General features: G+C 42.0%; 1 protein-coding gene across 6 annotated transcripts in view; it reads right to left on the reverse strand.

Moving 5' to 3' along the window:
* The window catches only part of LOC101159451 (triple functional domain protein), a 127871-nt gene that overhangs the window by 33467 nt on the left and 82057 nt on the right, over positions 1 to 12347 (reverse strand). For 3 of the 6 annotated variants that reach the window (XM_023960294.2, XM_023960293.2, XM_023960295.2), the window contains exons 26-34: positions 10330 to 10396; positions 10127 to 10236; positions 9985 to 10054; positions 9824 to 9913; positions 9649 to 9741; positions 9463 to 9574; positions 7430 to 7620; positions 1826 to 1927; positions 1197 to 1226 (exon numbers count right to left, since the gene is read on the reverse strand). In XM_023960294.2, the coding sequence (XP_023816062.1) occupies positions 1197 to 1226; positions 1826 to 1927; positions 7430 to 7620; positions 9463 to 9574; positions 9649 to 9741; positions 9824 to 9913; positions 9985 to 10054; positions 10127 to 10236; positions 10330 to 10396 (865 nt within the window). The remainder of the gene's footprint in view (positions 1 to 1196; positions 1227 to 1825; positions 1928 to 7429; positions 7621 to 9462; positions 9575 to 9648; positions 9742 to 9823; positions 9914 to 9984; positions 10055 to 10126; positions 10237 to 10329; positions 10397 to 12347) is intronic. The other 3 variants (XR_013658722.1, XM_023960296.2, XM_023960297.2) reach the window with 1 other exon arrangement.

Here is a 12347-nt window from a genome sequence, read left to right on the forward strand (position 1 = left end):
GTGTGCTTAAGCTGTCTCTTTGCTAGCGAATGTGTAGGAAGGAGGAAAGCAGAGCTCCGGCGTCCGGCGCACCCACGAGAAGAACAAGGTGGGGGGTCAGGCGCTGAGCGCAAGTGAGTCTGTGAGCGAGCATTCAGTTTGTGCTACCCAGTTAGGGAGAACAGTAAAAAACAGAGAGTGGTTCTTTTACTAACCCACCTTGGAGGCTCTGAGGGTCCGGACAGGGCGTCAACGTGCCCGCGCCTTAACACCCTGTGCGCCTTTCTATGTGTCAAAAACTGAAAAATCCCCTGTAACTGAGACCGCATTCTATACCCCGGTGCACCCTATGGTCATGAAAATACGGTATGTGCCTCAGCCGTCAGTTTATGTGGTCTACCACTTGGTGGCTGAGTTGATGTTGTTCCCAAACTGTACCATTTTTTTGGCTGTGGAATATTTAAGAGCGAGGAAATCTCACCAATGGATTTGTTGCACAGGTGGCGTCCTATGACAGTTCCACGCTGGAACTCACGTAGCTACCGAGAGCGGCCCATTCTTTTTTTCTAAATTGTCCTGTCCAACAGCTAAGCAAACAGATGAGAGCTGAAGGCCTCTTGTGTTGGACATATTTCACTGTTGGAACAGTGCCCAGTCATTCCCACACTAGACCCCAAACCTCCGAGGTCCGTTACCGATAGTGGACCCACCAACTCCCTCAGATAGCCCCCCCCCCACCATGACAGGGCCAACCAGCCTGATTCTGATCATTTGGGTGGGATAGCGAATACTTTTGGTAATAAAGTGTATGTCTGTGGCCTCCATGCTGCTTTCATCTTTAACCACACCTCCTTTTAGAGTTTGACCAATCACACACAAGTTTTTTGTTGTTATGAGGAAAAAATCAAACAGCAGAAACTCAAAATTTAGGGGGTTGGGAAATCCCTGTGTAGAAAATTTTGACTTTTGGAGGAAAATGAACAGTTTCTACACAAAAACCCTGCTATCGGAAACATTTCCAAAATGTGTGATGTACCTCTTGATGCCCACCAATTATTTGTCTTTTTAAATTCATTCCTTATCCTGTAAAATGAGAAAAATACTATCGCCCTAAAGATACATGTATGTTCATTAATGATGTTTCACTTTCTCTATGGTGTCTTTAAATGTGTTACTTCCAGGCTGGTGTGAAAAGACTGAGGTCTCTGTTTACTCACCGTCGCTCCATGTTTGGCTCCCTGACTTAGCTTTGGGTTTAAAATATAAAATGAAAAGTTTTAATGGTTTGGCTTCAAAGATAAAAAACACGACATTTTTTTTTTTACGCTGATAAAATGGTTTGACATGACAGAATGCACAACAATGATAAAGTGCATCGACACGATGGCCATCTAAACGATAAGTGTTGTTTAAACTCAAAAGGCTAAAATTATTTTTATGGTGTTGAACAAAGCTAAGGGCATATCAGCCCTGACAGATACGCAAACATCCAGAGAAAAGACAGCCGTGTGCGTTTGGTAACAAATGGACAAAAGCAGGATCTGACCAAAGGACAGAAGAAGACAAATTCTGCAGCTCATGCGGCCCAAAGAGGGCAGACCAGGAAAGACGACAGGAAGAACAGGAGAACTTTCAATACAGAGAAAGACGAAAGAGTTGGACCAATGCAGATTTGTTTTAGCGCATCGATCACTGTACGGCCTCCTTCTAACAAACACTAACATTTTTACAGCAGGACTACAGAAATGATCATTACTGCATATTATTTTGTTCAGTCTAAGTGTTTCTTCCTTAAAACTACTATGGTCCAACATTAAAAAAGAAAATATGTTACTCTTGTTTTTACCTTGAGCACAATCCTGTTGTCAGAGGTGGGCGTGCGGCCCACCCACAGAGCAAACTTGCATGGATCGCCTTCTACGTGCTCCGTCACTCCCAACTCAGATGTCTGCAGAGAAAGAACACCATCTTCCCTCATCACTGTCTGCTTCATTCCTGAAGGACACTATGCACAGAAAGAGCATGAGGGTGTCTCATCTCCACAGTCAGCCTCACAAACCTGAAAACTGGCAGTATTACGAGGGAGAGTCAAAATTTGTTTCTTGAATTTGAGAAATATTTCATACAAAATATGCAAAGATTACCTGGCTGATCTTTTGTAACACAATGGAATTGCGGAAGTCACTATTTAGCAAAAAAGCTACAACAAAGATTTTAGCCCTACCAAGCAGAGATAATCCTGTCCTGTCTGCTTTTTCTAGATATTGTACTTTTACTTAATAATTACTTTTAAAAATTTTCAGAAATACTTTTTCAAACTTTTAGCTAGAACCAGATGAAGTTTTATTCAAGTAAAATTCTGAAATCTGATGGATCATAGCAAGCTTCAGTGCGATGTCAACACAGTTCAAGAAATTGAAAAAAAAACAGAAGGTTTAACAATTAATCAAAGTAAACATAAGTTTTAAAAAAAGCACTGATATTTGTCAGACCAGCAGATTCTTAATGAGTCCATTTGGAACAAGAATGGATGATTGATGTCGACAGAGTAGACGTGTCACCAACTGAAAGTTTATAAACCTCTTCAAGATAATCTAAAAAACGAGCTTCTCTGTACAAGATCAGTTTAGATAAGACCCAGCTAAAGTCTGTCTTACATCATGTTTGACCTTTCCCCTTGGGGAGCAGTTCTTAAATAACGTCAATGTTTGAGAGAGAGAAAAGAAATTAAGTTTTTGATCATTGGAGGTTCTCTTTACATGCACATACAGTGGTGGACAAAATTGTTGGTACCCCTCAGTTAAAGAAAGAAAGTCCACGAAGCTCACTGAAATGACTTGAAACGTTCAAAAGTAACAATAAATTAAAATGTATCGAAAATTAAATAATCAAAATCAGCCATTACTTCCAGAAGAGAGAGGAACATAGAGTGACATGCAGAAGTGGAGGTAGGAGTACTCAGGTGGACTACATCCTATGTAGACGAGGTCATGAGAGAGAGGTTAATGACTGCAAAGTGGTGGTAGGAGAGAGTGTAGCCAGACAGCACCGCATGGTGGTGTGTAAGATGACTCTGGAGGTCAGGAAGAAAAAGAGAGGGAAAACAGAAAAGAAGACCAAGTGGTGGAAGCTACAGAATGAAGAAACTTGTGAGGAATTTAGGCAGAAGTTGAGACAGGTCCTGGGTGGTCAGGATGAGCTTCCAGATGACTGGGAAACTACAGCAGAGATTATCAGGGAAACAGGTAGGAAGGTGCTAGGTGTGTCATCTGGAAAGAGGAAAGACGGTAAAGACACTTGGTGGTGGAATGAGGAAGTACAGGAATGCGTCCAGAGGAAGAGGTTGCCTAAAAGGAAGTGGGATGTAGAAAGGACTGAGGAAGGTAGACAGGAGTACAAGGAAGCGCAGCGTAGAGTGAAGAGAGAGGTGGCAAAGGCCAAACAGAAAGCTTACGATGAGCTATATGACAGGTTAGACACAAAGGAAGGAGAGAAGGACTTGTACAGACTAGCCAGACAGAGAGACAGAGATGGGAAGGACGTGCAACAGGTAAGGGTGATTAAGGACAGAGATGGAAAGGTGCTAACAACCCAGGAGAGTGTACAGAAAAGATGGAAGGAGTATTTTGAGTTGCTGATGAACGAGGAAAATGACAGGGAAAGAAGGGAGGAAGATGTGGATGTTGTGGAGCAGGAAGTAGCAGAGATTGGAAAGGAGGAGTTTAGGAAGGCTCTGAAAAGGATGAAGAGCGGAAAGGCCGTTGGTCCTGATGACCTACCTGTGGAGGTATGGAAGTGCTTAGGAGAGATAGCAGTGGAATTTCTAACGAGGTTGTTCAATAGGATTTTAGAGAGTGAGAAGATGCCTGAGGAATGGAGGAGAAGCGTTCTGGTCCCGATCTTTAAGAACAAGGGTGACACGCAGAACTGCAGCAACTATAGAGGAATATAGTTGATGAGCCACACAATGAAGCTGTGGGAAAGAGTAGTGGAAGCCAGGCTTAGGAAGAAGGTGGAGATTTGTGAGCAGCAGTATGGTTTCATGCCCCATAAGAGCACCACTGATGCCATTTTTGCTTTGAGAATGTTGATGGAAAAGTACAGAGATGGTCAGAAGGAGCTGCATTGTGTGTTTGTAGATTTAGAGAAAGCGTATGACAGGGTGCCGAGGGAGGAGCTGTGGTACTGTATGAGGTCGTCTGGAGTGGCAGAGAAGTATGTCAGAGTAGTTCAGGACATGTATGAGAGAAGTATGACGGTGGTGAGATGTGCTGTAGGTCAGACAGAGGAGTTCAAGGTGGAGGTGGGACTACACCAAGGATCAGCTTTGAGTCCCTTTTTGTTTGCTATGCTGATGGACAGGCTGACAGACGAGGTAAGACAGGAATCTCCCTGGACAATGATGTTTGCGGATGACATCGTAATTTGCAGTGAGAGCAGAGAGCAGGTGGAGGAACAGCTAGAGAGGTGGAGGTTTGCTCTGGAAAGAAGAGGTATGAAGGTCAGTCGTATTATTTCAGAATACATGTGTCTGAACGAGAGGTATCAAGGTATAAGCGTTAGGTTACAGGGGGCTGAGGTGAAGAAGGTGCAGGAGTTCAAGTACTTGGGGTCAACAGTTCAGTGTCATGGGGGGTGTGGAAAAGAGGTGAAGAGGCGAGTGCAGGCAGGTTGGAGCGGATGGAGGAAAGTGTCAGGAGTGTTTTGTGACAGAAGAGTGTCAGCAAGACTCAAAGGAAAGGTGTACAAGACAGTGGTGAGACCAGCTCTGCTCTATGGGTTAGAGACGGTAGCAGTGAGACAGAGACAAGAGGCTGATATGGAGGTAGCGGATATGAAGATGTTGAGGTTCTCCTTAGGAGTGACCAGGTTAGACAGGATAAGGAACGAGTACATCAGAGGGACGGCTCATGTTGCCTGTGTTAGCGACAAAGTCAGAGAAGCAAGACTGAGATGGTTTGGACATGTTCAGAGGAGGGACAGTGGATTTATTGGTAGAAGGATGTTGGAGATGGAACTGCCTGGCCCGAGGGCAAGAGGACGGCCAAAGAGGAGATATATGGATGTCTTAACAGAGGACATGAAGTTGGCTAATGTTAGGGTAGAAGATGTCCATGATAGAGTGAAGTGGAAAACGACGATTCGCTGTGGCGACCCCTGATGGGAAAAGCCGAAAGAGAAAGAAGAAGACTTTTGAGTTGTTTATTAACAGAAATATTTTAAAAAACAAACTAATGAAATAGGGCTGGACAAAAATGATGGTACCCATAACTTAATATTTTGTTGCACAACCTTATGAGACAATCACTGCAATGAAACAGTTTCTGTATTTGTCAATGAGCCTTCTGCACCTGTCCACAGGTATTCTCATGAGCAAACTGCTCCAGTTGTCTCAGGTTTGACAGGTGTCTTCTCCAAATGGCATGTTTCAGCTCCTTCCACTGATGTTCAATGGGATTCAGATCTGGGCTCATAGAAGGCCACTTCAGAATCGTCCAACGCTTTTCTCTCAGCCATTCTTGGGGGTTTCTGGCTGTGTGTTTTGGATCATTGTCCTGTTGGAAGACCCATGACCTCAGACTGAGACCAAGCTTTCTGACACTAGGCAGCACATTTCTATCCAGAATGCCTTGATAATCTTGAGATTTCATTTGACCTTGAACAACTTCAAGACACCCTGTGGCAGATGCAGCAAAGCAGCCCCAAAACAGAACTGAGCCTCCTCCATGTTTCACAGTAGGGACAGTGTTCTTTTGGTTGGATGCTTCATTTTTGAGTCTACCAACATAGAGCTGATGTGCCTTACCAAAAAGCTCCAGTTTTGTCTCATCTGTCCAAAGGACATTTTCCCAGAAGTTTTGTGGCTTGTCAACATGCATTTTTGCAAATTCCAGTCTGGCTTTTTTATGATTTCCTTTCAACAGTGGTGTCCTCCTTGGTCGTCTCCCATGAAGTCCACTCTGGCTCAAACAACGACGAATGGTACGATCTGACACTGATGTACTTTGATCTAGAAGTTCACCATTATTGTCTTTGGAGGTAGTTCTGGGCTCTTTGGATACAGTTCAACTATACGTCTCCTCAATTTGTCATCAATGTTCCTCTTCCATCGTCCAGGGAGGTTGGCTACTGTCCCGTGTGTCTCAAACTTCTGAATAATATGTGCCACTGTGGTCACAGGAACTTCAAGCTGCTTAGAGATGGTTTTATAGCCTTAACTTTACCATGTTTGTCTATAATTTTGTTTCTAATGTCCTGGGACAATTCTCTCCTTCCCTTTCTGTTGTCCATGTTCAGTGTGGTTCACACCTTTTCACCAAACAGAAACGTGACTATTTGTCTCCCTTTTAAATAGGCAGACTGACTGATTATGGGTTTGAAAACAGCTGTGATGTCAATTAAAGGACATACCTGAGTTCATCATGACCCCCTGGGCAATAAGTTCTCAGTCTTTTATGGAGGTACCATCATTTTTGTCCAGCCCTATTTCATTTTTTTTTATTTTATAATTCTGTTAATCAACAACTCAAAGTAATGGCTGACTTTGATTATTTAATTTTCAATACATTTTAATGTATTGTTACTTTTGAACGTTTCAAGTCATTTCAGTGAGCCTTGTGGACTTTCTCTCTTTAACTGAGGGGTACCAACTATTTTGTCCACCACTGTAACTTTCTTTCCTCAGTCAGCTACTGCTTTTGAGTTTATGGTGTAGAAAAAAAAAAATCGACTCAGTCATATATCGCAATACCTAGTTTGACGATACTTGTATTTGATTTAAAATGCTGCCAGGATATTTATTTACTTATTAATAAGCAAATATGTGGTTTTATTTTTGTTTTCTACTTAAAGTCTTGACCGCTAGTTGGCAAAATCCAAAACAAGATCTTGCGAGTACCATCCCTCAGTAGAAGTTCACTAATTGGCCTTAAGGTTTTGAGACATGTACAATGTAGTTTTAACTTGGGATGGATACTGAAACTTTGTGCCAAGTTGATACTGGTACCATGTAAAAGCTCAGATTTCAGTGCTTCGTGGCTCATTTAAGAAGAGTCGAGGCCGTGCAGATGTGCAGTGCGGAGCTTCAGTCAAAATCCTGAAGGCGAAGCAGGCCATAGTTCTGCTCAAGGAAAAAAGCATCTTCGCCACATTTATTTAAGCTTTACTTCGTTCTGTCACTCTGTTTCATGTTAAATGTTTCTGAAAATAATCGGCAAGGATTTTTTTCTTCCATTTTTGAAACACCTGTTTGAGCACCGTTTGGGTACCTGAACCATTTTAAAAGTACCAGTTCGGCTCCATTTAGATGTATTCTATTGTGACACGTGTATTGTGATATGCATCAAATCGGCAGACTCTTGACAATAGACAGCCGTATAATCTATCATCTCTCACGTCAGAGATGCAGATCAAAACTAACAGAAAAAAGTGGGATTTCATCATCACTTACATAAAGTTTGTTCTTATAGATGTATTTGCTCCTGCCATTTGAGTCCTTGACTTCTTTACTTAAGATGAGCGACATTTCAAAGAGGAATAGGTGGCGCTCTCGACCCTTTCGAATCAGAGTCTTTGGATCCCAGACCTGGAAAGAATCCTGGAGAATGAGCTCTCCCTGTGACTCCAGGTTTTCATCAAATCCTGGAGGAAGGAACAACATCATTGTCAAAGATAGTTTGAAAAGTCCTTTCTGAATGATAGAGTCTTATGTAAAAACCTTATTTCAGGTAGGGATTTCCTGTTACTCTGCTTATAAAGAATTTTTACAGAAGGTAATAAAACAGCAAACAAGTAGATATTGGGTTTTTAGCTAAAAAAAGAATGTAGATTAAAGTAAAAATGTTGTTTTATCTTTTGTCTGTTCAAATCATGTGTGTAAGATGAGGTTTGTATTATTAACAAATGTACTAAGCATTTATTCTTTTTTTTTTCCACTTTGAAACAATTAGGGTGATTGCCGATGCTCCAAACGCAATTTCGTTGTTCATGCTTTAACGACTATGACAAATAAATGAATCTTGAATCTCATTAGCATTGTTTAGATCAGGGGTCGGCAACCTTTTTTACTCAAAGAGCCATTTGGGACCGCCCCTAATAAAAAAGAAAGCACCCGGAGCCACAACCCGTTTTGACATCATTATATATATTATGCATGTATATATTATTCAAAGGTGCTCATTACGTCGATCGCGATCTACCGGTCGATCTTCAATGACATGAGTGTAGATCGCGGGCCAGAAAAGATTTTTAAAAAAACAACACTTCTTTAAAATCCACCAGCCAATCAAAATCCTCACTGAGAAGTACGGGACTTGATTGACATGGAGATTGGCCAATCGGACATCGTCTGAAGCATACGTCGCTGCAAATGCACATTGTGTTCTTTAAAAGATGATACCGCGTGTGGGAGGAGCTACTGGTTCTGGTCTGATCGTTGCATGGAGCGATGTGCTTATCAATGCATGGTAGACACTGAGAATGTGGAGAGATCAGGTTTATTATTTTGAAGAGTTCTACTTGGTAATCATGTTTCCATGTTTGAGTTCATAAAATCATCCCAGAGAAAGTCTCTGCTCCAACTCCTGCAGGGAAAGCTGCGTCTGAATCTGACGCCCGTGTTTGCATCTCTGACAGAGTTTGAAGCCAAAGCCCCTCCTCCGCCTCTCCACCTGCTTTTCCTCTCTACCTGTTCATATCCTCTGCAGCTGAGATTTGTTTCCCCCGCGCTCCTCAGTGTGTCCTACACAGAGAGCGCAAAATACGGTAGTCGGGTCGCTCCAGCGCAGCACAAGGATGAAAGAGCCGGACGCAGGTTATAGCGGGGATAGAGCGGGTTAAGCAAATGAATAGAAGAAAGCGGCCTGCTGAAGAAATATTCAATATTGTACACATTTTATTTTTAGCTTGAACTATCTTTTATTTAGAAAAATATTTTATTTTATCAGTCCAGTATGAAAAAAAAAAAACATCAACAAAAGCTGTGTTGGGCGGTTTTTGGCTGGGTCTGGCGGTTTTCAGATGACTTTTCGGCTGGAAACCTTTGACTCTATCTGGCAACGCTGGCGCGAACTCTCAGTCTGTCATCAGCGAGTTGGTCTCTGCCCCGCGGTACGTCAAGTTCCCGGCAGAAGATCGGAGTGTTTATTGAAGCCGCCCCGCGTGCCTCTCCCTGCTATCAGCTCTGCAGGTATCGCCCGATAAATACGAGCTCATTACGAAGCTGTTCTTTTACGTGGCTCGTGCTTCGTGTGGAGCTAGCAGCGCCTTTGAAATGCCATGAAAAATGATAAAACTAAAATAAAATTTAATTATTATGAAATACTCATTATTTTCCAAAGTCACAGGGAGCCACAACAGATGGATGAAAGAGCCACATGTGGCTCCGGAGCCATGGGTTGCTGACCCCTGGTTTAGAGTGCACCGAGCCATTCAAAAGCTGCTCTTGACGTGTGGCCCAAGGCTGCTGTTTAGTGGTGTGTTTACCTTCCAGCATCGAGAGGTGCATAGCATCATTAGCCCTCTTGGGAACACTGAGCATCACCTCCAGGCCTTCCTTGATCTCTCCCTTCCCCTCCTCGCAGCAGGTGAGCAGCTCCTACAGATACACAGACAGAAGGTGTGGCAGGAGCGGAACAGTGACAGCTGCTGCAGGTCACTGGAGAAGCTTACTTTCAGCAGGAGCTGATACTTAGTGATTCTCTGCACTGGCTTGATGAGATAGGAAGAAATGGTGTTGGCCAGTCGGTGGCGCTGTTGGAGTTCCTGTCAACAGATATAAACAAGGTTAGAAATGTGATTTTATGCGGCACAGAAAGGAATCCTTCATTTACAGAGCTCTTCTCACATCAAAGTAGTTTCCGGCGTGTTCCAATATGAGCTGAGTGGAGTCTGGTTTGTTCCTACAGTAGTTTACATACATCTGGAACTTATCAGCCTGAAGAACAAACAGCCTGTTGTTACAGCTGAAGTGTGCAACTTCTGACATGTTTTAGGTCGGACACATACCCAAGTGACAAAACAATGCCCTACATCCTCGGGAAGCTGCTCATATTTCTCCAGTTCTTTCAGAAAGATGCTAACAAAAACGCAATGAAATTAAAAAAACAAGACTGTTTTACCCAGGGAGGGGTTACTATAGGTTTCTTACTTATAGTGGAATTCAAAGAGGTCCTGTATGTTTCCAAAGATGATATGCTCCTTGTTGACAATTCCTGGAGGAATCTCCTCCACCCCACTGGTCATCTCCCACAGGTAGGTCTGCAAGGAAGCAGACAAGTTCAGTCACACAAAAACCAGTGAACGAAGTCTGAGAATGTTTCCTCTGATTACTGCTCATTTAGCCCAACTTACTTCCATGCACTCTCGCAGATCTCGCACATAGGTTTTTTCTGTCTGGATCAGCTCGGCCATGATGAAACTACACACAGTCAAACAATCAGATAGGCATGTCTGGATCCTGTACAGACTGATATGTCTTCCTTTCAGCTTCTTCCATTTACACTGAGAAACATGATGGACCATAAAGCAGCTGTAACTGCTATTATGATGCAGATCAATTGACATGAACTGTTCTTTTTTTGCCTCAATTTCATGCCCAGATCTCTTATAATAATTAAGAAAAAAGTTCAGAAAAATAAAGATTTTCTGGTAAAACTTTAGATTAAGATTCCTTAACAAGCTTTGCCTTGTGGCCCATTGATTGTAGTTTGTACACAACAACTACAAGCTTTTACAAATGGCATTTTTCATTTCAACAATTTAAACAGAGATATACTCAGAAATGCAATTTTAACTTGAATTTTCCTTCTAAATGTCCTCAATCATCAAAAAAATACTACATGTTAAAACACCAAAAACGCTATTTTCATTGGAGTGGGTGTTTAAATGTTCCCAGGGGAGCCATTGAGATCAAGTTTTCTTGAGTTTTGCTTGATGACTTAGTCTCAGTATTTTTTAATTAGGTTTATTTAAAGGGGACAGTACAATTTTTTTTCATCTGTAGTCCCCTGACCATAATGTAAAAAGCCGTATATATTAAAATACAAATTACAAATACAAACACCTACTATACAAATCAGTAGCGGTTTTAGGCAGACCGCAAATTTCAATGGGGGGCGGCATCCTCGTGCTTGGAAGAAAAGAAGAATTGCGGTACAGTAAACCCTTGTTTTTCGTGGGGGTTACGTTCCAAAAAGAACCCGTGATAGGCAAAATCTGTGAAGTAGAAACCTCTATTTTTTTTAGAATTATTATAGAATTAAATACTCTATAATACATTGAAAAGAAAGAACAAACCATTTTACAGGCTCAAGCATTTGTTTCACAAATAAAAGTACTTTAGAAACGTTTTTTTCAACAAATAACTTCTGCACTGTACTGTCAAATAATAATTTTAATCATCGATGTGAACAGAAGGCTTCAAATTGCAGAGATTAACCCCGCCCACCGCGACCCGAGTAATTGGATTAAACGGGAGAAAATTTAAAATGATCATGAAAAAAATGCAAAGTACAGTCGGACAAATAGTGACTCAGGTGTATTTCACTGCTCTTCAGATTGAGCCGCTGCATCCTGACTCCACTCTGCAGTGTTTTCTTCTTTTGAAGCCCGCGGTGCAGCTGTGTTTGTTCGGGAGAAGAACATAGTGATTGGCCGTTGTTGTCGCTCTTTTTTCTATGGGTTTTAGAGAAACTCAAAATTGCAGGAGAATTTGCACGTACGTAATGTAAATTTGGCAAGCTATTTTACATATGTGTACGTATTAAACTGCAACGTTAGTGACGCACAGGTAGAGAAGAAGCAGAGTGACTTTTTAGCCAATCAGAATGCAGAACACAATGCACAATGCAAATCCGTGAAGTAGCGAAGCCGTGAAAATTAAACCGTGTTATAGCGAGGGATCACTGTATTCTATTATCTATTATTTCACAGACTTTGGAACACCCAAAAAACAGCAAATTGGCGCCCCCCACCCCCCACCACCACAGTTGCACGCACTCCTGTCTTAGAGAAGGAAAAGGGAGGGGTAGTGGGCGCAGGCTGCGAGGAGCGCAGCCGCGATAACGCAACACCTGGATCATCGCGTGCTGTTGAATCATTCAGCACATGTTAATGATGTCCTTTTTTACTATCTATTGTAGATATTTTTATTACATATCTTTTCTGTTGTTTAGTAGGTGTCAGTGTTTGACATAAAGACAGTAGGTAATGCAGTGAAACAGCTGCGCTTTTTGAGATCATAAATAAACAAAAGATCATTTGTTTATTAATGTTTTTAGGTTTTTTGGAGGATTTTTATTGTGAGTGTTGCACAAAATTAGGATATTGCCAAATAATTTTGGAGAAATCCCACTGATGAGTTCTATGAT

This window comes from Oryzias latipes, chromosome 11 (assembly GCF_053564925.1).
Source record: "Oryzias latipes strain Hd-rR chromosome 11, Olatipes_Hd-rR_3.1".
Classification (NCBI taxonomy): Eukaryota; Metazoa; Chordata; class Actinopteri; order Beloniformes; family Adrianichthyidae; genus Oryzias; species Oryzias latipes.